The sequence below is a fragment of the Podarcis filfolensis genome, assembly GCF_964270895.1.
Source record: "Podarcis filfolensis genome assembly, chromosome: 1".
In the NCBI taxonomy this organism is placed as follows: Eukaryota; Metazoa; Chordata; class Lepidosauria; order Squamata; family Lacertidae; genus Podarcis; species Podarcis filfolensis.
In genome coordinates this window covers 20,813,200-20,836,740 of record NC_139604.1, presented here as the reverse complement: position 1 = coordinate 20,836,740, position 23,541 = coordinate 20,813,200, and the positions used below count along the sequence as shown (strand labels likewise).

Genomic DNA, 23,541 nt, shown 5'->3' with positions numbered 1-23,541 from the left:
GTGTTGCCATTTTCCACTCCAGAATCACTAGAACTCTGGGTAAAAAAGAAGAAACCACATTCTTCTCAACATCCAAGGGAGCAACCAATCTGTTGCTGGTGATATACAGTAGTACCTCGGGTTACATACACTTCAGGTTACAGACTCCACTAACGCAGAAATATTACCTCAGGTTAAGAACTTTGCTTCAGGATGAGAACAGAAATCATGCAGCAGCAGTGCAGCGGCAGCAGGAGGCCCCATTAGCTAAAGTGGTGCTTCAGGTTAAGAACAGTTTCAGGTTAAGAACAGACCTCCAGAGCGAATTACGTTCTTAACCTGAGGTACCACTGTATAGACTAATTCAGGGGTCGGCAACCTAAGGCCCATGGGCCACAAGCTGCTAACGAGTAGGGCATCATATCAGCTATCACCTTTCCTTGTGTATTGGAGTCCTGCTTTCACAATATACCTGCTTCTTTATGCGATATCCATTATAATCCTTAAGATTTACCGAACGTTCTTTATTATTCATATGCTGCCACCTTCCTAAAGCCGGGTTGTTTGAGAAAGACATTCATGTGTTAGAACACTTTCAGTGGCAGATATGCCTAAGTTACAAACTTGAGAGTTTTCCCGAAAGCATCAGCTGCCAGAATGAAAGTTGGAAGCAATGGGTTTGGGATTTTAACGCACTTTGTTTTAATTTCATCCTTTTTAAAAAATAAGTGTTTTTTTTAAGAAACGGAGAAGTTTAAACACTTGAATGAAAACCAAAATGCACAACCCTTTAATAGAAGTCCTACATTTTGGCAGGTGCTTATTAATAAAAAATATTTTTTAAAAAAATATTTTTTATTAAGCTTTACATAACAAATTTAAATTCAAACACATCGTTCACCTCTTCATTTAGGATTCTCTGAATCCCTTGACTTCTCTCCGCCTTTCCATGGTGTCCATTATCAATCTTTTTCCCCCCATCTGCTTATCTTATTTTCTCTGAATTGTTTAAAAAAATAAAATACCGGTAATCCATTTTCCCATAGTTTTTCGTACATTACAAGCAGTACTCTAATCCTGTCAAAGTTTTTAGTTGTTTACAGTGTTCTCTTAAGTACATTATAATTTTTCCCATTCCTTCTTAAAAATTTTCTCTTCCTGGTTTCTGATTTTCCCAGTCAGTTTCCCCATTTCGGCCTAGTCCATCATCTTCATCAGCCATTCCTCTCTGGTTGGAACGTTATCTTCTTTCCATCTCTGGGCCAGTAATATCCTCGCTGCTGTCGTCGCGTACATGAATAGTCGTTTCTGCTCCCTCAGAATCTCTGTACCTAAAATGCCTAACAAAAAAAGCCTCTGGTTTTTTTCGCAAATGTAATTTTAAACACTTTTTTTCAACTCATTGTAAATCATTTCCCAGAATGCTTTAGTTATCTTGCACGTCCACCACATAATAATGTTTTCTCGTCGCAGCTAAAGGGAGGTCCAGTGCTTCAGCTCGACCTAGGGAGCTCAGGTCTAAGCATTTTCCACTTGATGTACACTTTCTAGGCTTTCCCCCTTGCCCTTTCCCCTTTTCCCCAGGGAAAATCCACTCTTTAACTCTAAATCATCTGCAAAATACCTGATTGCTGTTTGCACCAGTTGAGCCACCAATAAGCTGTTTTCCCCAGGGGGGAAAGCAGCTGGACAAGAGGAAGAATGGTTCAGCCTTAAGTGAGGGGACTTAATAAAATCCAAAAGCCACGCCCCCGGCTCCCCACAAATCATGGTCCTCCCATAGCCTTCTAAAAGCAATAGTGGTGCAGAGCTAACAACTTGCTCATAAATACAAGGAAGACAAAGGAGCTTGTGGTGGACTTCAGGAGACAGAAGAGCAATATCCAGCCACTTTTGATTGATGGGGTCTGTGTGGAGAGGGTAACAACGTTCAGATTTTTGGGCATTGAATTACAAGAGGATCTGTCCTGGAGTATCAACACAAGGGGGCTTGTGAAGAAGGCGCAGCAGAGACTGTACTTTTTGAGAATTCTAAGGAAAAACCATCTTCCGCAGAAACTGCTGCTTGCCTTCTATCACTGTGCCATTGAGAGCGTGCTCACTTATGGCTTATGTGTGTGGTACGGAAGCTGTACTACCCAGGACAGGATGGGGTTGTGCAGAGTTGTTAAGGCAGCAGAGAGCATTGTTGGCTGCCCACTCTCCACCTTAGAGCAGATTTATGCCACAAGGTGCCATAGGAAGGCACTGGACATAGTAAAAGATCCATCGCATCCTGGTCACTGTCTCTTCGAGCTCCTGCCGTCGGGACGGTGATACAGGACGATGAAGACAAGAACGAGCCGTCTTAAGAACAGCTTCTTCTCCAGAGCGATCTCGGCCCTGAATGGGAAGCCTGGACTTTGAAAGTCATCTAATCTTCCTTGCTGTACTATACTGTATTGTTTTAATTAGTGTTTTTATGGAGCAGTCAAGTAATTTCGTTGTCCCTGAGAGGGGGCAATGACAATAAAGATATTATTATTATTATTATTATTATTATTATTATTATTATTATTAATGGGACTGTCACAATAAGTAAGTATACAACGCCCTAACCCATACCCTGTCTGCGACTGTCTGGATGTGGGGGAGTGGTGCCAGGTTCTTCTAGGTTTCCTCTAGGAAAATCTCAGAAGAGGAAGGCTCTGAGCCAGGAATGTGGTGGTGGGACACAGAAGACACATCAGAGGATGGAGGCAGCAGGAGAACAGTTGGAGGCTGAACAAGCAACAGGCTTGAGTGAGAGAGAGGAAGAAGAGGCAGAAAGCACTGCAGACGGAGGATAGGCAGCTGAGGTGTGGTGGGTGGCCAAGGATGCAACGGGTTCAAAGGAGCCTGCTGGTCCTACTGTATCCAGCTTGCCTCCTCCCTTGTCTTCAAGGGCATGTAGCAAAGTAGAGAGTGCAGGGGGGCCCTCCCCAACGGAGTTTAAGATTGCTGGGGAAACAGCCAGACAGGGAGGAGACTTAGGGGGAAGTGAGAGGTGCAGATGGTCAGTTCTGGCAGCTGCTTTACAGTTTCTCTGTTTGTGTTCCTTGAATAAAGAGTAAACTTTACTGCTCACCTGCTGACCTGCAGCTGAACCGGTTCTGACATACTCTCTGTCCCAGGGCCGTCTTTAGCAGATGCGGCGCCGGGGTGCAAATATCCGCCCAGCACCCCCAAATTACCACGGATAGTGTTGGGGTGGCCGTAGCTGCGCACTGCTAGCCATCCGGGGGGGGCGCAACTCTCCCCCATGCCGCTGTGCCTCTCTCAAGCCTCCTCGGGAGGAGAGTGATCCCCGCAGAGGCTTGGGAGGGAAGCTGCGAGCCCGCCAGCCATATGGTTGCCAGGGTGCAACTGGTGGGCGTGGAGGGAAAGGGGAGGCCACCGGCAAAGCCGCGCAGCTCCCCCACTTGCTGGGGTGCCCCTGAGAGGCTGGCGCCCTGGCGCAACGCACCGCTAAACCCTATGGAAAAGACGGCTCTGCTCTGTCCCCACCCCACCCCCTGTAATTTGTGCATCTATGGGCTCATCCATACTTCCTTTTGTGCCATGTTTCAAGGCACAGGTCCACACTTTAAAGCTCTTTGTCTGAATCCCCCCCCCCTTTTTTTTTGTTTGCCTCTGGTGCTTCTCTGGCACAAAACCTGAACTGCCATTTGTTCCAATTCTGCTTTCAAGAGCTGCTTTTCCTGGGAAGAGCAGCGGACCTATGCTTAGAAAGTGTGGTGCAAAAGCTAAGTGTGGACGACCCCTAGGTTGCTCTACAGCTGATTTGGGATTAAAACTGGAAGAGGACAAGTTGCCACCTTCCAAGATGGTATTGCAGTTCTTGCTTTGAACTTTGTCATCTGTGCTGCTCCTGCAACAGACCCCTCTCTCTTGTTTGAGCAAGCAACTTTCAGTATTGGTATCGACTCGTGCCAAGCGTACCTTGCGGAGGTCAGGAATGCCTAATTAGCATGCCTGGCATTAGGATTTAACCCTCCGTCTGAAAGCCACCAAAATTATTCTCAACCCACACAAACCTGATGCTGTCTCATTTTTCAAGATTTCAGGTTTCCATTTGAAATGCTGAACCACAGAAAGGAAGGTTAGAGAAAATTATCTTTGAGCAACGAACCCCACATTATTTTGAGGTTCCAGCGTTTCCCGTTATCATTATCCTTCTTGCTATCATTGCTGCTGCTGCTGCTGTTGCCCACATTGCTGCGTTATTTTGGCAGGTTGATAATTATTTTACAACTGTGGGGACTCTGCCGTAATTTAGCATCCCACAGCAACGTTTCGAAAGCATCAAATAGCATTGTGAGTGTCAAGTCAATACAACCCGGCATAAATAAATAAATATCCTCCCACGTGCCTGTTGTTTTTAAACTTGAGCTTGTGCTAAATATTTGCTTAGTGGATTTTGAGATGCAGCTGAAGCAGAACTCCTGAACCTTCGGCAGCGCATTAAACAATTGTCATACTGTTCCATAAAAGACCTTGTTTGGCTCACGGCAAGCCATTTGAAACAGAAATCATTATTATGAAACAGCAATTCTATTTTATTTTATGGGAGCAGATTGATTTGTCAAATAGACAATGCATGTATTTTGGTAATAGTCTAAAAGAAGAAATCTTGCCTGTTTTATTTAAAAAATCCTTATGCCATTACACGCTTTCATTTCAATAAAAGATGGCATTTTCTAAAATGCTCCTGTAAATTGCTTCATTTAGTAAAATTGCCACGTGGAATAATAATGTTACACCAGAGAGCGGCACTTTGTAATTTGGAAGAAATAACATTTTTCTTTTTCTTCTTTTCTTTGCTTTTTTGGGGGAAAACACCCTCATCTCTTTAGTTCTAAATGAAATTTTCCTTTCTGTTATTTGCTAACAGGAGACTAACCTGTGTTTCAGCAAAATGCACTGGAATGTCAGCACCTGTGAGATATAAAAGAGCTAATTAAAATATCGAGCAAATGAGATCAGTATTCAGCAATCTTCTAAAATGTTATAAGAGTCTTGTCATTCTCCGCAATGACTCCATAAACAGAACAATTTGATTTATACCTAGGCAAGCTCCTTATACTTGATAGCAGGGCGTGATTAATGTGTGTTTGGGCTTTTTTTGATAGTTTGATCGGAAACTGGCCCTTGCTCCTGGCTTTGTAGTGCCTTCGAACCTGGATTACCAAGGTTACCACAAATATATTGATGAAATGCTTCCCCCCGAAAGCCCTGTCCATTACGGCCTCCATCCCAACGCAGAGATCGAATTCTTGACAGTGACTTCGGACAACCTGTTCCATTCTCTGCTTGAGCTACAATCCCAAGACTCCATTACTGGGGAAGGAGCATCACAGACCGTGGAAGAAAAGGTGAGTTTTTAAGCAACACCACCAACCCACCCCTGGAAAAAATAAAAAACCAGGACAGATATATAAAAATGCCTGGAGAGGGAATGATATGAGGGCCGGGAAGGTGGGGGGGGGTGGAGCTGCTGCTCACAATCATATCACAAAACAGGCCTTGAGCAAGTTAGATTTTTGCAGCAACGGCCCTTGTGATAATTCATCGCGATGCCATTGCAGCAAAAGCATGGAACTTCCCAGCACAACCAACGTTGTGCAAAAGCTCAGAGCACCTCCACAAGCTCATTGCAGGCTCTTCCCTCCATAGCTGTCAAGTGTCCCTTATTTGAAGGGACAATCCCTTATTCCAGCGCCATGTCCCGCTGTTGTCCCTTATTGATGGATGTCCCTTAAATGATGCCCCTTAAATTTCAAAGGAAGCAGCTCCTCTCCCTCCCTCCCTGCCGGCCAGGGAGGAGGGAGGCTCCAACTGTGTTGCTTGGCTGTGTTGCTCACCGAATAAGAAGTCTAAGAACGACTGGGGGGTGGAGCTTGCATGCCTTGTGTGTGGCTAGTTAATGCAAGCTGAGGGGATTTTTGAATGCTGGACGCCATTTTGTTGCACGTGCTGCTGCAAACTTTGCAGTGCAAAGCCAGGCCGGGGAGCCATCTTAAGTTGAGGCTGCATAGGCCTTGTGGTGCATGTGATTCAGATTCTATTCAGTTGAACCTCTGGTTACAAAGTTGGTTGGACAGTGTTCTCAGAGCTACCAGCATGAGCTTGACTAGACTGCAGGAGGACAGGAAGACTGGAGTGCCTGGAACAGGTGAGGCTGCAGCAGTGGCGTAGCGTGGGTTGTCAGCACCCGGGGCAAGGCAAGTAATTTGCACCCCCTAACCCGTGGATTTGCGCCTCCTAACCCGTGGATTTGCGCACCCTAACCCTAACCCCCAGATGTTGCGCCCGGTGCGGCCGGCCCCCCCTGCACCCCCCACGCTACGCCACTGGGCTGCAGGTCCCTTATTTTGGCTGCTGGTCCCTTATTTTCAAGGCTGCTGGTCCCTTATTTTCAAATCTGTAAGTTGACAGCTATGTTTCCCTCTCTCCTCTGCCCTGCCTGCTTTGGAGACTACCCCTAAAGCAGAATTCTGCCACTGAAGTGAATGGGGATCCATAAATTACACCCCCCCAAAATGTTTGCATTTTAAGCCCTAAAAAAATTCCTGAAGAGACCAGCTTCTGTTTATGGCCCACCTGGTATGATTACCTGAAATAGAGGACAGGCTATTGTTCTGTATAATTATAGTATTAATTTGTAAACAAAACCAAAACCACCCAGTTTCCTTAAAAAAAAATTGGTGGGATTAAGTTAGTCATGACTTAAGTCCCATCAATTGAAATTGATAGGACTTAATTAATTCAATTAATGTAGTCTGGATCCAGCCCCCACAAGTATTAGTTTGGTCTCAACAGCCATTGACAGAGTTCTGCAATGTGGAATAACAACCAGCCGGTCATAGCTCCAAATGCTTTCTGAACATTTTTGCAACTATGCTTCAGTCACCTTCTTGTGTATTGTAAGCAATGCATCCCTGGGAACTGTTGAGAGAGTCAGAACTTACAGGGTTAAGAGTTCTGAGTGATGACGCCTCACATTCTGAGGGCGGGCATAGAACACGGAAAGGGAGTGGTTTCTCTGTGTTCTTTCAGTCTGCGTGTTTGCTCTATGGAGGAAGGAGCAACATGAGTTGCGACTCACCGGGAAGATTTACGATGTGTTGATCTGTGCGAGAATAAAGACTTTAAGATAAGGAGAGCTGCGTGTCAGCCTGAGTTATTGCCACCACACGACAGAACGTTTCAAGCTTCTACATCCGCTGTGTTTTACGCTCTGCTGAGTCAAAGGTCTTAAGAAGGGTCAGAGGAGGCGCAGGGAAGTGTGCCGGACCCCTGGACGTAATTGACTCCCACGGACAGGTTATGGGTGTCAGCAATAAAGATAAGCAACGTTCGTGCGTGTGAGAGGGCTGCACCCAGAGGCCAGCTAAGGAGAAGCTGGTGCCAGCTGAAGCGAAGGGAGCTCGCTGGGAAGTGAAACTGCAGGGAGAATCGGCTGAGGAGCAGCCAAAGGCCAGCTGATGAGACGCTGGGAAAGGGAAACTGCAGCCAGAAGCCAGCCAGGAGTGTGCTGGGAGGAGCTGAGATCTGCCGGACCGGAGGTACTCGTGAGTAAGCTGGGCCCCGGGGAGAGATGGCAGACAGCCAGGAATCACGTGCAATCCCTTTTGAAGAGGCAGACGGGAAGGAGCCCTGGGAAGGTTGGCAGGCACTGAGAAGAGTGGGAGCCACACCAGAGGGGGCTAGACGTCAGCCTGGGGGACGCCCAGAGATTCCAGGAGGGGCTGTGGGACGCCCTGGAAGCCCAAAGTGGGCTGAAGCCGTGTCTGAAAGCTGCTGCGATGCTTTGACACGCCAGAGAGATGAGCAGCCGTGTGCTGGGAAGCTGCTGAAAGCTGGAAAGAGGAAAGCAGTGGCAAGCTGTTCCTCTGGAGGTTTTGCACCAGAGTTTGGGGGTGCAGGCCAGAAAGGCCATTCCAAGGGTCTTGAAAGTGCCCAGGCTGTTTGGCAGGAGCTGGAGGGGGTTTGCAGAGAAACCACAGCAGAAGCCAAAAGCCATTTTCCCAACAGCAGAAAAGCCTCAAGGAGGAGGGCTGCTGGAAAGGTTGGGGGGGCAGAAAAGACCAAAGGCAAAGTTGCAAAGTTTTCCACTCGGAGATGTTTTGTTTGCGGTTCTCCGGAGCACCTGCGTCGTAGCTGCCCACAGAGAGCAAAGAAGCCAGGGCAGGATGGTCCCAAGGACATTTCCCATGGGAACCAGCCGGGTTTCCATGGCAACAGCGGGAGCAGGCGTGAAAAAGTTTATCAGCTGACTGCTTCTATGGCGGTTTTGGACAGCAACAACACCTGCAGCTCCAAGGTCGGGGGCAGCAGGAAGTCAGTTGCTAAGGCAACAAAGAAGGACAGCTCCAGAGCGGGGAGAGTCCTACGTTGGGTTGTTGACTCAGCTGCGAATGCCCATTTGGTATCAGCGCCACCTGATGGACAAATGTGGAACTGCAAGGCTGTTTCAACTGAGAAAACAGTTAGATTTGCTACAGGTTCACAGGGCCGTGTAACCCATATTTCTAATATGTTTGTCTCTTTTTTACAGGCTGAATTGAAGGTTTATGTTCTCCCTGAGTTAAAACATAGCCTGCTGTCTGTACCATGCCTTTTGCAGGAGGGATATTCTGTGAGTTTTGAAAAAAATGTTTGTACAATTTCCAGAGATGGGAAGGAGCTCGTAAGTGTTGGAAAAGATCAGAACAACCTCTTTGTTCTGGAATCACCTCTAGAGGGAGGGGGGCACACTCATGTGTCGTGTGCTTGCGTGTGGCACAAGAGGATGTCACATGGGTCCTGTGAGGACGTCCAGATGTTATCAGAGTGCACCAAAGGTTGCAAGGTAAAAGAATGTGGTAAACCTTTGAATTGCAAGGCTTGCAGGAAAGCCAGAAACAAGGGATTTAGCCATCCCAGAGTGGAGAGAGTCACCACAAAGCCGTTTGAGCTTGTGCATGCAGACCTTATAGGTATGCCACAGCCAAGTCTGGGCAAGGCCAAGTGGCTGATGGTGCTGACAGATGATTTAACTAGGAACGCATGGGCTTTCACGCTGAAAGCTAAGGAGGAAGCAGCGCAACTGATCAAAGATTGGGTTGCAGAGGTGGAACAGAGGTTCTCCACCAAGGTGCAAGGTTTCCAGTTTGACCGTGGTTCTGAGGTCACTGGGTCTGCTCTAAAGGGTTTCTTTCGCCAGAGGGGGATACGTCACAAGGTGACTTCGCCTCAGAAGAGTGGCGTGGCAGAGCTGAGGAGTAAGGCTCTAGTCCGAGCATCCGAGATCTTACTGGATGACTCTGGTTTGCCTCACAGTTTTTGGGGGGAGGCAGTAAAAACGGCCAATTTCACGATGAACAGGTGCTACAATGCAGTGGTAGGTGACACCCCATATTTCTTGCTCAACGGACAGAAGCCGCTTGTGCATTTCTTCCGTTCGTTTGGTTGCAGGGCCATGGTGCCTGTACCAAAGTGGTTGCAGCAAGAGGGTGGTCCAAGATACCAGGAAATGATCTTCTGTGGGTATGAACCCGCGACAAAAGGGTGGAGGTTCGCATACCCAGAAGGTGATCAGACCAAGCTTCTGGTCAGTAAGCATGCTGAGTTCAAAGAGCAGCAGGGAAATAGGTCAAGGCTCAAAGTCAGCCATGACACTGTCTCAGATTGTCTGTCTGAATCCGAATCTGAGCAGGAGGGAGAGCCAGATAATGGTGATCTGGTCGATGATCAGGATCAGGACCAGGGGGAGGCGTCTCCACAGGTTGTGAAAAGAGTGTCCAAGAGTGAGCCCTCATCTCCTGTTAGAATAATGGAGAAAGCTCACAGACGTGTCAAGTCAGAGGGGGAGTCTTCTGATGAGGAAGACGCACATGCTGGCCCCAGTGGGTCAGGAGAAGAATCCCAGTTTGTGCCCAGGCGGTCTTCAAGGGCAACAAAGGGAATTCCACCTGAGAGGTTTCAGGTTACAAATGCGTGGGTTGGTTTCGCACAGTGCGAACCTGAGGTTTGTGAGGTTCAACAGGTGCCTAACAACGATGCCAGGAAGGGGCAGAAGGCAATGGGGAAGGTGTTGAACACTCAGAAGTCCCCTCAGAACGTGATTCGAGAGGGGGTGTTGAGAGAGTCAGAACTTACAGGGTTAAGAGTTCTGAGTGATGACGCCTCACATTCTGAGGGCGGGCATAGAACACGGAAAGGGAGTGGTTTCTCTGTGTTCTTTCAGTCTGCGTGTTTGCTCTATGGAGGAAGGAGCAACATGAGTTGCGACTCACCGGGAAGATTTACGATGTGTTGATCTGTGCGAGAATAAAGACTTTAAGATAAGGAGAGCTGCGTGTCAGCCTGAGTTATTGCCACCACACGACAGAACGTTTCAAGCTTCTACATCCGCTGTGTTTTACGCTCTGCTGAGTCAAAGGTCTTAAGAAGGGTCAGAGGAGGCGCAGGGAAGTGTGCCGGACCCCTGGACGTAATTGACTCCCACGGACAGGAACATCCTGGCAAAGCACTCTCCCAGACAGAAAGAGTTACTCCCATTTGTCTTTAGCTCATTCATCCTTTAGAGCAGGGGTCAGCAAACTTTTTCAGCCATGGGCTGGTCCACTGTCCCTCAGACCATGTGGTGTGCCGGACTATAATTTTGGGGTGTGTGTGTGGAAATGAACGAATTCCTATGCCCCACAAATAACCCAGAGATGCATTTTAAACAAAAGCACACATTCTACTCATGTAAAAACACCAGGCCGGCCCCACAAATAACCCAGAGGTACATTTTGAATAAAAAGACACATTCTACTCATGTAAAAACACGCTGATTCCTAGACCGTCCATGTTGAGTTGTGGGCGAACATATCAGACAACACAGCGATTCTTTCAAAGCAGCTCTTTATTTGTAAGCTGGAAACAGAACTGAACTGAGGAGCTCAGTCAGCCTGCTTATATAGAGCTCCACTAGAACAAAACAGTAACCATTTTCTGTAACTAGCCAATCACTGAACGTCACTTTCGATCCTTCATTTGCATACAAACTATCCAATCACTGAACGTCACTTTCGATCCTTCATTTGCACAACTATCTGCAGTATCCCCCTGCTGGCCCAGGGTGAGAGCTTCAGTACATAACAGTCCACAGGCCAGATTGAGAAGGCAATTGGGCCACATCCGGCCCACGGACCTTAGGTTGCTTACCCCTACATTAGAGTCTTGGGGCTTTTAATGTATGACATAGCAGAATCTTATACGTTTGCTCAGAAATAAGACGCAATGGCCACATTTGCCATTGTGAAGGCTTCCAGGGAGGAAATCGCAGCAGCTTCCCAGAGCCGTAGCTATGGGTGTTTGGGGGTGGAGAGAGGCTGGCCTGGTGTTTTGCCCTGGGCGCCTCGCAGCCTGTGTGTGTGTGTGTGTGCGCGTGCACACACACGCGCAAATGGGTTTGTGTGTGCCAAACTGGACCTTTGACCCGGCTGAAATAAAGCCTAGTTTTGCCCTTTTGCTCCTCTCCAATTTCTTCAGCTCTTTGCAGTGGCTGAACTAGAACTGGGCTCGGTGGCACACAGTCCACAGCGTGGCAGCTCAACGGTTAAGTTCTCACTTCCTTGGAATAATAGAATTGTACAGTTAGGAGGGACCCCGAGAGTCATCTAGTCCAACCCGCTGCAATGCAAGAATCTCAACTAAAGCATCCATGATAGACGGCCATGCATCTTCTGCTTAAAAGCCTCTACTGAAGGAGTCTGTCCCCCGGTCAAACAGCTTTTCCTCTCAAAAAGTGCTTCCTGATGTTTAGTCAGAATCTCCTTTCTTGTAACTTGAAGCCATTGGTTTGGGTCCTACCTTCCAGAGCAGGAGAAACCAGGCTTGCTCCATCTTCCATGTGACAGCCCTTTAGATATTTGAAGATAACTATCATATCCTCCTCTCAGTCTCCTCTTTTCCATGCTAAACATACTCAGCTCCCTCAACTATTCCTTGTAAGGCTTGGTTTCCAGACCCTTGATCATCTTGGTTGCCCTCCTCTGCACAGGTTCCAGCGGGTCAATATCCTTAACTACAAGCTGTAGCCAAAGTTTGTTTTTTGGCTTCAGATGATGTTTATTGATGAGAAAGCTCAACCTTGAGCCTGGATTTGGGTGGCGCACTAAGCCCAAACCTTTGTTTCGCTGCCATATTTAGCTGAGCTAAAAGGGCCAGTAAAGGAGGTTACAAGCACCACTTAAAAAAGCCACCATGTTCAAGTGGTCCCAGTAAGGCTATACTTCGGTTTATGGTGTCATAAAAACTAGGCCTCTGTGTTTACTCATTAGTAAGCTTGCTTAAAACTGCAGGTTCTATTGAGTTTATTGAAGCAGACAGACTTGTGCGTAATCTTTGTCAAATAGCAGCTGAAGTTGGAAGCAAGGAAAAAGCGCCTCTAAATTTTATGTTATCCACAGAGCTGGATCCCAGTGAAACTTCTGCTAGGAAGGTTATTATCCATTGTAGACTGGGATTCAATTTTTAATGAGAATCCACAGAAATCAGTATGAAAAGCAAAACACAGCTATCGTTCGAAATTCAGATTTCTATGAATACTGCCATTGCAATTGCCCAACCATTGTATTAGTGATGCATGTATTAGTGAAAAAAATACAAAAATATTTATATATTATATTATATTATTATATTATATTATATTATATTATATTATATTTTAATGTGTATATTGCAAATGTGTATATTGACTGCATACAAAAATATGTTTATTAGGAGAAATTCACACTAAAACACTGATGAGTTTTCATGAGGAATTTTTTTAAATCGCACTTCAGTTTACTGTGGAAATGTGGAGAACTGAATTTAAGACTGAGAAGCTGAGAAACTGAGAGAAAATGAAACTGACAGATTCATCTATCCCTGCTTGCAGGTAAAGGCCATATTAGATGACATACAAGAGAAGCTTCCGGAAGGATATAACATGTCTGACATTACCTCAAAAACAGCTGAACGTTCTCCATATATCCTGGTTTGCTTTCAAGAATGTGAACGGATGAATATACTATTACATGAGATAAGACGTTCCCTTAAAGAACTTGATCTCGGTCTTAAGGTGTGTGTACTTTGCTTTATTGTTTTGTTAGAGCTCTAGATACAAATAAAATGGATGTGTGGATGAAAACACTGAAAACAAATTGCCTCTTCCTGGGATTAGTGGCATCCGTTCCATCATTTAGTTTGTCTCCGTCATGACACAATTGGAGCAATTTTATTATTATGGCTATGACAATTGGAGCAATTTTATTATTATGGCTATGATAGATTCCGACGTTATAGAGAAAGGTTACCAGCTGCCATCATTTTTGGGTTCCCTTCAAAAGAAAGCAAAGGTGATTTCCATCCAAATGAGGATTTGAAATTCAATTTCCTCGTAGGCTTGGCTGATGTAGGGGCCGAAGGTCTCTTTCAAAGTCATTGGAAGACAGAAAATCCCAGCAAAGTGAATTAAGTTCCGTATTTTTGGTGGCTGGTAAACCTGAAGGAATTTGCATGTTCTATTGGGGATATATCATATAGCTACTTAGTACACTGATCTCTTTGAACCTGGAGCCTGGTCTTCATGTTGCAGTAATGACCCAGGAAGTGGTGATAGCTTGGTCAATAGACATGAGCCTCTTAATCTCAAGGTTGTGGGTTCGAGCTCCACATTGGGTAAAAAGATTCCTGCATTTCAGGGGGTAGACTAGATGACTCTTATGGTCCCTTCCAACTCTACATTTTTATGATTCCATGACTCCAAGGAAGCAAACACCACCTGCCAAGGATTGAACAAGGCAAAGTTCAGCAACGTAACAATGTGGTAATTTAACTATACGGCCTTCCCCCCCACCCCACCCCCTCTGATCCATCTTTGATCTATGCCGTTTAACAGACACGCCTTTGTCAGAAAAGGCAATGTCACTGAGGCACAAGGCCCTGGAAGACTTGTGAAACTTGGAGGTACAAACCAACTCTCTCACCCTAAGCACCACAGAGTGCTAGAAGAGTTTGGATTGGATTTGATATCCCGCTTTATCACTACTCGAAGGAGTCTCAAAGCAGCTAACGTTCTCCTTTCCCTTCCTCCCCCACAACAAACACTCTGTGAGGTGAGTGGGGCTGAGAGACTTCAGAGAAGTGTGACTGGCCCAAGGTCACCCGGCAGCTGCATGTGGAGGAGTGGGGAAGCGAACCCGGTTCCCCAGATTACGAGTCCACCGCTCTTAACCACTACACCACACTGGCTAGCAGCATGGCAGCCTTAAACAAGCAGCACTCAAAAGCAGAGTGACACAAAACATTAAAAGCCTTAATGGCAGCTAAAAACCAAGCTGGGGGGAGACAGGGATCAGGGCATCAGGCTGCTGAGGGGCCCCGATTTTTGTGGGTTCAAGGGGTTAGGGGTTGCAGGAGGAAAAGGAAAATCAAGGTGTGTGTTTTTTATCCCTCTTCTCTCTCCCCCTTGTATGAGTGGCTAAAGCAATATATAAATGCTGTGGATATAATTCAGTTCCCTTCCACAAGTTTCTTACCTACTCGTGCACGTGGAACAAAGCTTGCAGGAGTTTTCTGCTGCCAACCTTCCTCCTCCTCCTCCTCCTCCTCCTCCTCCTCCTCAAAAGCCTTCCCACAAGTAAAAAGTTTGGTTTCTGAGACAGGTAACCTATGTACCATGCATTTTGTTGTTGCCTGGGTGGTTGTTAAATTTGGAGCATTCAAACGGCCAGCAGTGCAAGCTCATTGTTATTAATATTTATATTTAAGGGCTTACATTTTACATGATCTGGCCTTTTGAGTATTTTATTCTATACGGGTTGGATCCAAATATCCAGTGAGCAAAACTCTGCTTGCATGATGCTCCTGCTGGAGAAAGGATAGCAGTGGCAATTGTCTATTATTATACTTATAATTATTAGTATTATTATTACCACCCACCTTTTCCCGTGACAGGGCTCAGGGCAGCTTACAGATAAAAACAAGAACCGCTAAAAACATAGGAAAAATCATTACAAAACAATTAAACATTGATAGAATTAAAACTGCGTACAGGTATAAAATCTATTAAAACCATGCAACTAATCACAGTAAAAACAAAACAGCACCAGCCCTTTAATTAAAAACAGTAAGTTCCCCAAAGCCTGTTGGAACAACAAAGTCGAAGGACAGCGAGGAGGGAGCCAGTCTGGCTTTTCTGGGGAGAGAGTTCCAAAGTCTGGCAGCAGCCACCGAAAAGGCCCTCTCCCGTGTCCCTAGCAAGCATGTCTGTGAGGGTGGAAGGACCAAGAGAAGATGACTCCTCCCTCCTACAGCTCCCACTGTCTACTAAAAAGCTGCTGTGGTGAGTTGAGAACTCTGGGGCAGTGCAGAGGTCATGCCAGGGGTTGCAGAGGAGAGCTGGCCAGGTCATTTTAATGATTGTTTTGTACTGTTTCTAATGGCGTTTTATTACTATACACCACCGATGCTGCCATATATATATACATATATATAAGATGATATGTTAATACTTTTTAAAAGGAGATAAGTGAAAATGCCCTCCTTCCTCAAAAGGGAGTTTTCCACGGGATCTCAGTCTGCTTCTGTGAACAGAAGGTGTCCTTCAATTTGCAGAGAGCACTCTGGATTCCAACCCATAGCTTGTTGTGCATAATTTTCTTCAGATATTCGCAATTATACTTAAGAAACGAAGAGGAGACAGGAACCGCCGCTTGTGTTTGCATGATCGTTTCACCTCTTTTTAATAAATAACTCAACCCAATTTTAAGAGCCAAGATATTCTTTATATTTGAAATTCAGCTACCTTATGTGTTTTTACTGTAGGGGGGGGAAAAGCCCTCTATCATTTATCATGTCATCTTATCACAGTCTCTTTGTGCGACGCAAATGGCACGCTAATGTTTTCTTTTGTTAGGGTGAGTTGGCAATCTCTGCTGAGATGGAGCAACTACAGACAGCTCTCTTTTTTGATAATCTTCCTGACACTTGGATGAAACTGGCTTATCCATCAACCTACAGCCTAGCTCAGTGGTGAGTCTCATGCCAACAGATCAGGGTAGATTCTTTGTCACGGGCAGCTAAAAGTGGGGGGGGGGGGAGAGAAACTCGGCAATATTTTTGCTTCTAAATACTGTAGTGATGCGTAGTAATGTTGCACCCATCCTTTAAAAAAGACTACAGTCTTACCTTACATATATCATCAGTTATATATATGGACACGGGTGGTGTTGTGGTCTAAACCACCGAGCCTCCTGGGCCGGCTGATCAGGTTGGCGGTTTAAATCTGTGCAACGAAAGCACACCAGCGGTTTAGTCATGCTCATCTCGCTTTCAGGCCGAGGGAGCTGATGTTTGTCCACAGACAGCTTTCCAGGTCATGTGGCCAGCAGGTCTAAACCGCTTCTGGCCCAATGGAACACCATCACGGAAGCCAGGGCACACGGAAACGCCGTTTACCTTCCCACCAGAGCGGTACCTATTTATCTACTTGCACTGGTGTGCTTTTGAACTGCTAGGTTGGCAGGAGCTGGGACAGAGCAACGAGAGCTCACCCTGTCGCTGGGATTCGAACTGCCGACCTTCCGATCAGCAAGCCCAAGAGTGGTTTAGACCACAGTGCCGCCATATACAAGTTTATCTTGAGAGGTACACTAGGTATGGTGGTGTCAGAAGAGAGGTGAGTGAGAGTTCTGAAGTATCAACTTACTTCTACACTGCTTAGAGACTGTTGTCATTAAGTGGCATACAAGTAGTTGAAATGAATGATGAAAAAATCTTGGGGAACCGACTTATCCATGAGAATACGTGGTCTGCAGCTGATTATTGTTACAACTCCAAACATGTACACCACACTCCATCCTTATCCAAGCCCTTGATATAATCCAATGATACAGTGAGACTAGGGCCCACATAATACAAAGAGAGTTTTTCTTAGGCCTCAGGTGGCTCATTGTGGCTCAAAAAATTATGCAGGGAAAGATATTCCTTACTTATTTTGGCATTCGAAAACCGAAATGTTCGGCTTCTGAGACGCTCGAAAAACCAAGATACCACTGTATATTGTTTTAGACACCCCAGAAAACTTTTTTATTTCAGCAAGCCTATCTAGTCATATAATTTAATTATAGGTGGTGGTTTTTTAAGTTCGATTTGTTTGGTGTTTTATTAATAATGGGTTGCGTTCAGCTAAGTCCTAATAGGAGTAAACCCACTGAAATTAATGAACCTAAGTTAGTCATGTCCGTTGATTTCAATGGGTCTACGCTGAGTAGGAATAGCATTGAACACCACTCAATGATTCTGTGTGCACCAAATATCATAGTTTTCTCATTAGGTGATCTATAATTCCCCCCCCTAAATTAATTAAACTAATAAAGGTCGGGGAAATCTCCTCAGACTTTAGCCAAATCATGCTTCTCCTACTGTATTGTTCTAGTAGTATGAGAAGAGACACAAATTTTGTCATCAGGAATCTTCAAAACAGACTTGCACAAACACCCCTCCCTGTCTCTCTCACACACAGTATTTCAAGCATCAGTGCTCATTTACTGCAACTAAACCTACCACCCAGTTGTCCTGGGTTTGGGCCTTTGGTGATTCATAGACAATTGCACGGCAGAACAGGAATGCCGCCAATTCAAAAGGGGGGTTCTCTGCCTGCACGATCCAGAGTCAGTACTACACTTGACTTGCTTTTGAAGGAGGCGTCTCCCGAAGTTCAGTTTGGGGCTGAAATGCTGAAGCTGCCACTTCTCCGTTGCAGACAGACATGTCTTCCATATAGCTACTTGCTGGTGCCTATTTAATGCGCAACCATAAAGCATTATGCTTCACTGGCAATCAGTTATCTCCCCATCCCCACCCACCCCGTCCAATCTGCTTTATTATATTTCCCACTATAGAGGAAATCTCTGGCATTTAATCAATATTTCAGAGAGGGTTGGACCAGCAAGAAGCAAGGGGATCTGGATAAATTCGTATGTTGAGCTTCGTAAGGACAGCAAATGCATCACGGCGATAGGCTGTAAGAATTATTGCAGTCGTTGAGTAGCAACTGACCTACCGATCCGGCACGATGAATTGTTAGCTGGAGCAAGTTTTGCAGCAACCAACTGTGGTGTGTTCTCTCTCAATCCCCTGACATAAAGCAATGTTTTCGGGTTTAATGAGAGGCTGCACAAAATGCATGTTCTGCAGATGGCCGCAAGGACTAGCAGGCCTTGGGGAATGCGAATATAGCGACAAGTCATGCCTTTCTATCATGTGTTTATTGGAAAACAGGATCCCAGTAAGCAATACAAGAGCATCCTGGGAAGATTTCCACACCTGATTCGCCTCTGAAGCTCATTATAGCATTGCTCAGTGGTCTCTGTTTTAACTAACCCAGCTGTGGTCTGTTCCAAGAGATGGCATTCATTTCCCCCTGGGAAGTCTTATGATACTGAATGGTCATCCACTTAGATGATTCCCCCTTGGGGAAGCATCCTGTCGAAAAGATAGCGACTTACTTAAGTAGCATTAAGCTTCATGAGGGGGAGAAATACAGAAGGGATTTGATTCTTGATTCTGCAAAGGCACCAGAGACTGAATTCAGCAAACATGCAGGAACCCAGAAAAATGTTCTTTAAAATAGAGGACGGAATGAGACTAGCCTGTTGTTGTTGTTTAGTCATGTCCGACTCTTTGTGACCCGATGGACCAGAGCACGCCAGGCACTCCTGTCTTTCACTCCCGCAGTTTGGTCAAACTCATGCTGGTAGCCTCGAGAACACTATCCAACCATCTTGTCCTCTGTCGTCCCCTTCTCCTTGTGCCCTCCATCTTTCCCAACATCAGGATCTTTTCCAGGGAGTCTTCTCTTCTCATGAGGTGGCCAAAGTATTGGAGCCTCAGCTTCACGATCTGTCCTTCCAGTGAGCACTCAGGGCTGATTTCCTGAGACTAGCCTACTAGGATGGAATTTCCGCAGGCTAAGATGGTCTGGGAAAACAACCCACTGGGAAGATCTCTTGAGCTAGCCGCAGTCAAATGAGTGGCTGTGCACAACACAACAAAAATTCCTCAGTTGACTGGTTCCTTGACTTTTTTATTTGTATTATACTTAGCTGCAAGAAGAACCTTCTGCCTGTGAATGGAGTGGAGTCACCAAATAAGAGGCCAAAGGAGGTTTTGCATGAGAATTGCACGTGCTAATTTATATGTGTAGATGCAAACTGAGAAATAATCGCTGCAATTTGTTTCACCAATAGTGGGCAGGGCTGTAGCCAGGTGACCTCTGTGGGCCTGTTTGGTTTGCAGTCCAAGTTCTGACTGACAATCCAGGTGCCTGCCACTCTCCCTTCTCATGGCTCATTGTGTTTAAACCAGACTTGGACCAAGTACCTTCCTTCAACCTTAGAAGCCCAACCTAAGATGTGACTCTTTAGTAGGGTGCCATCTCAGCCATGTGAAATGATGACATCCATAGCAGAACCATTACCTCACCTCCCCAGTAGTGCTACACAGAAAACGATGCTGAAGATGCTGCAGTGTAAATCTGCTGATATATGCCCATGGTGAAGGGTTGGAGGCAGTGGAGAAAAACAAGCCCAGAACTTACGTAAATAGATTTTGAATACCAGAAAACTGCATCCCTGGAGAGGACATCTTACAAATGTTAACAATTCATTACTTAGCAGTTGACAAAAACGAGGATGTGTGTGAAAATACACAGCGTAACTGGGAGAATGAAAAATAGATACTTAATAGTGCTACTGTTTTGGTTTTTTATTTTCTTGTTATTATCTGTATTTTTAGATATTTTATATTACCTTAATTCTATTAGTGTTTAGTTTTTAATGGCTATGTTTTCTAAGTCTGTAGCTTTTTCTGTTTTGTCTGTAAGTGGCCTTGAGTCCTGGTCTGGAAAGAGGGCGAGATATAAATAAATATAGATAGAACAAATAACAATAATAATATGAGAGCTAGGAATAGTCAGTGGCCATGCAATATTGACCAATGGTTGGAGAGAAAAAATAGAAAACTGGGTGAGGAGGAGGAGTAGAGGGCTTATTTTCAGGTGGGGTTCAATCACATACCAGCAAATTCAGCTTGCACACCAAAGCCTTCTCCAAAATTGGACTCCTTGCAGTTAGGAAAGTGATGGAGACAATGCACTGGACAATGTAGGGTAACATTTGCTTGATGACATGTTGTCTAACCTCGCAAAGATTCCGGTGCACCATGAAAGATCCCACAAAACACCATTCCGTTATACTTTGAAAATGACACTTCTGCCTGAGTAAAATAGGTTATCTAGGCATTTGCTTAGCAATGGCGCGCAAACCATTTGCGAATGCTTTCAGTGTAGGCAGGTATTCTCAGACAGAGCAAGTAATCTGCAGAAAAGTATTGGCTTGTGGGGGGAAAGAACGGGTCATAGACGGAATACTGATAATGTGCAAGGCACATTATCTCTCAGTAAAAAAAATGAAAAATATTGAAGTTAAATAGGAAGGATAGTTGAAGTGGAGAAAAGTGGCATAAAATGTGTGTTTTAGGTAAATCAGTTTTCAGAAATACCATGCACAGGTTAATCCTTTATAAATATGTTCAAGGAATATATTAGACACCAGGTCCACCTTCGCCAAATGAATGCAGCAAACCTTTGTATGTGTCTCAGAGGCAGGATAAGTGAGGAAACTCTCTGGTATTTGATGTGGTTCTGCTCTATAATTCACACATACAGCAGATGGGTGGTGATTTTTATTATTTTTTTACTCATTGCCCCAAAGAAACATATATTGGCAAATCTTATTAGGCACGTTTTGCAGAAAACAGGAACCTCTGAACGAATGATACTTTGAATTTGAATAAAATGAAGGGCACATTTGGTGTATTTGCTATAATACCACCTTTAGGAAATTATACCTCTAAGGATGAAAACATGTGCCTGTCTTTTAAAAATATGCCCAAGTAATCTCAGCATCAAAGTCTTTGCGCTCAAGTATGGATAAATTAGGAATCCTGCAACTTAAATTATGGCTAAAATATGTTTCTAGCCACCAAAAAATACATTTGGGTGTGCGTGTGTTATAGAGCTCAACAGTTGCAAGAATGCTACAGAGATGTTGTTTTGAGCTATGCAAAAATGTGGTATCTGTAAGTAATTTATATTTAAAAGCTGTTACTTTTAACTACAAGGAAACTCAGAAGGGAGGGACTAGAGGAAGTCAACCAAGATGTTTAAAAGGTTGGATTTGTAAAGAATTAAGTTTGTTGTTATTGTTTATCTGTTTATTGTTCCTTTTTTCTTCTTTCGTTCATTGATGTATTTTTCTCTTTTTTTCTGTTTTCTGTGTGTCATTCTGCTCTGTGGTTTTTGTTATAATTGTGGGAAATCTAATAATTTTTTTTTAAAAAAGTGGTTGAGCATTTTCTGAGCACCTTTGACTTTTTTTGACTGAGTAGTAGTTTTTTTGATCGCGCATTGTAGCGGGTTGGACTAGACTTAGTTTCCCAATTGCCTAAATGCTGCGCTTTTCAAACAAAAGCGGAGTCCAAGGTATGCCTGTTCCTTTCGCAGCACAGCATCTCCATCACGTGCCATAATTGTCAAGCATTATGACCAGATTTTGGGGGGTGGGGAGTATGTTAAACTGGGGTGCAAATGGCTGATGCTTTGATCTTCACCATCTGCAGCATCAGTTGTCACAAGGCAGGCCATTTCTCTGGATCTGCCTCTAGCTTATGAAACAATATATGCTACAACAGCATTCAGGGAACATTTGGTGTGGAGTTGACCCTCCCTCTCTTCCCTTTCCCTAGGAAGCCATTCCACAGGTAGATGGAGCTAATACAAATCACTCCCCCTTTACTGACTTTAGAACTGAGAGTAAGAACCATCAGATCTTCCATCTCAGAAGCCCTGTTATGAGTATCAAGTGTGCGGTACAAATGTATTTACCGTAGGCTCCAGCGTGTTTATGGCAGTACGCCGCTTATTCTATCATTGCCATTGCAAGCCACCAATTCCTATGCCTCCATCTTTGTTTCTTTTTCGATGCTGCTAAGGTACAACGATCTCCTTCTGCGCTGCCGTGAGCTCGATTCCTGGGCGCAGGATCTCACCCTCCCCAGTGTCGTCTGGATATCAGGCTTTTTCAACCCCCAGTCCTTCCTCACAGGTAGGAAAGCACATCACACAACTCATTAGTAATTTACTGCTACAGTAATTTTTATAATTACTGCCAGGAGGCTTCATTAAATTTGATCTAATGAATAAATATTGTATTTTCAACGTGATTACCAGCACAGCTTAAGCTGTGTGCCATAAACAATTATTTTCCTCAATACACAGTATGTCGGTGACTATATTGATTTTTTTTATTATTATTTCACGAAGGGTTTACTGTATTTCTATCAGGGGGCACTCAATAATGGCTGAACGCGAAGTTGTCAAAAGGACATGCCATTGAAAGAGAAATAAAGGAAATAGCAATGGCAAAGAAGCTAAAATACTGTTAGTAAATATAATAGTGTGTGTGTGTGTGTGTGTGTGTGTGTGTGTGTGTGTGTGTGTGTAAAATATGAGGTGAGAAAAATGGTGTGTCACTACGTTTGTGTGTGTATTTATAGGTTGGCATCCGAAAAGCTACTTTGCACAAGATCTTAGGCTGGGCCAGAAAATTTATTATTTTAACCTTTAGCCATCCTCTGAAAAGCACACTTCCATGTCACATAGCATAAGCTGTTTCGGGTGCTTTCCTATTTTAAGGGGGGGGGGCCGCTTTCAAGAGACAGCTACCCAAAGCAAGTTTAAAATCTTTTTTTGTCATTTGGGTACAAATAATCCATTTAGCTGTGTTCCAGCTTCAAGACATAGCTGCTTAATTCAAGACCCTGTGGGACAAAGCAATGTTTTATTTTGAAATCAGCATAGGCATTAATTCTGATAGTTGCGGCGGCTGGAGCTTAATTTCCTGTGCAAGCAGCTCTCAGCACACTGTGGGCTGGTGCAATCCCTGGCACCCACAAATCTGCATTTAGTGTTTGATCCATAAATTATTGCAATGTAAGATTTCATGGTAAAAGACCTACCTCGCAATGGAAATGTCAGCTGCTTTTCTTTTAGCACCGAGACCCAAGCATCAAGTTCAGAAACATGGCATGATAACACCGTATTTGTCTGTGTGTAAGACAATGGTTTTTTGCTTTAAAAAATTAGTCAAAAATAGGAGGTTGTCTTATACACGGATGGTGAATGCACAGGGGTTTGGGCTCGGACTCTGGTGTGGGTGGCCTGGGCTTGGGTTCAGGTTCTGGCATGGGCAGCGCAGGATCGGTGGTGACTGATGTGGTGGGGGAGGGAGCTTGTGATCAGCGGGGAAAAAACTCAACAACTTTGTGTGCAGTCACCCAAAAAACCTCAACAACTTTGGCCAACTTCCTTGACTGCCACTGATGTTTAAATATATGGTAATAAATACACCAGCATGTTGAACATTTAAGATAATATCAAAGTAGTTCTGTTTTGATGTTTAAAAT

The 23,541-nt window shown here is 44.7% G+C and overlaps 1 protein-coding gene and 1 long non-coding RNA gene across 2 annotated transcripts in view; one reads left to right on the top strand and one right to left on the bottom strand.

Moving 5' to 3' along the window:
- The window catches only part of LOC310743372 (dynein axonemal heavy chain 11-like), a 219,287-nt gene that overhangs the window by 192,509 nt on the left and 3,237 nt on the right, over positions 1 to 23,541 (top strand). The window contains exons 68-71 of the mRNA XM_083573553.1: positions 5,130 to 5,372; positions 12,911 to 13,093; positions 15,932 to 16,047; positions 22,069 to 22,181. Coding sequence (XP_083429679.1) covers positions 5,130 to 5,372; positions 12,911 to 13,093; positions 15,932 to 16,047; positions 22,069 to 22,181 — 655 coding nt within the window. The remainder of the gene's footprint in view (positions 1 to 5,129; positions 5,373 to 12,910; positions 13,094 to 15,931; positions 16,048 to 22,068; positions 22,182 to 23,541) is intronic.
- Positions 897 to 6,139, bottom strand: LOC310743835. Its single transcript, XR_014539262.1, has 3 exons — positions 5,639 to 6,139; positions 4,901 to 4,935; positions 897 to 1,319 (listed from the first exon to the last, which is right to left on the bottom strand). It is a non-coding gene; the product is annotated as an uncharacterized lncRNA (long non-coding RNA).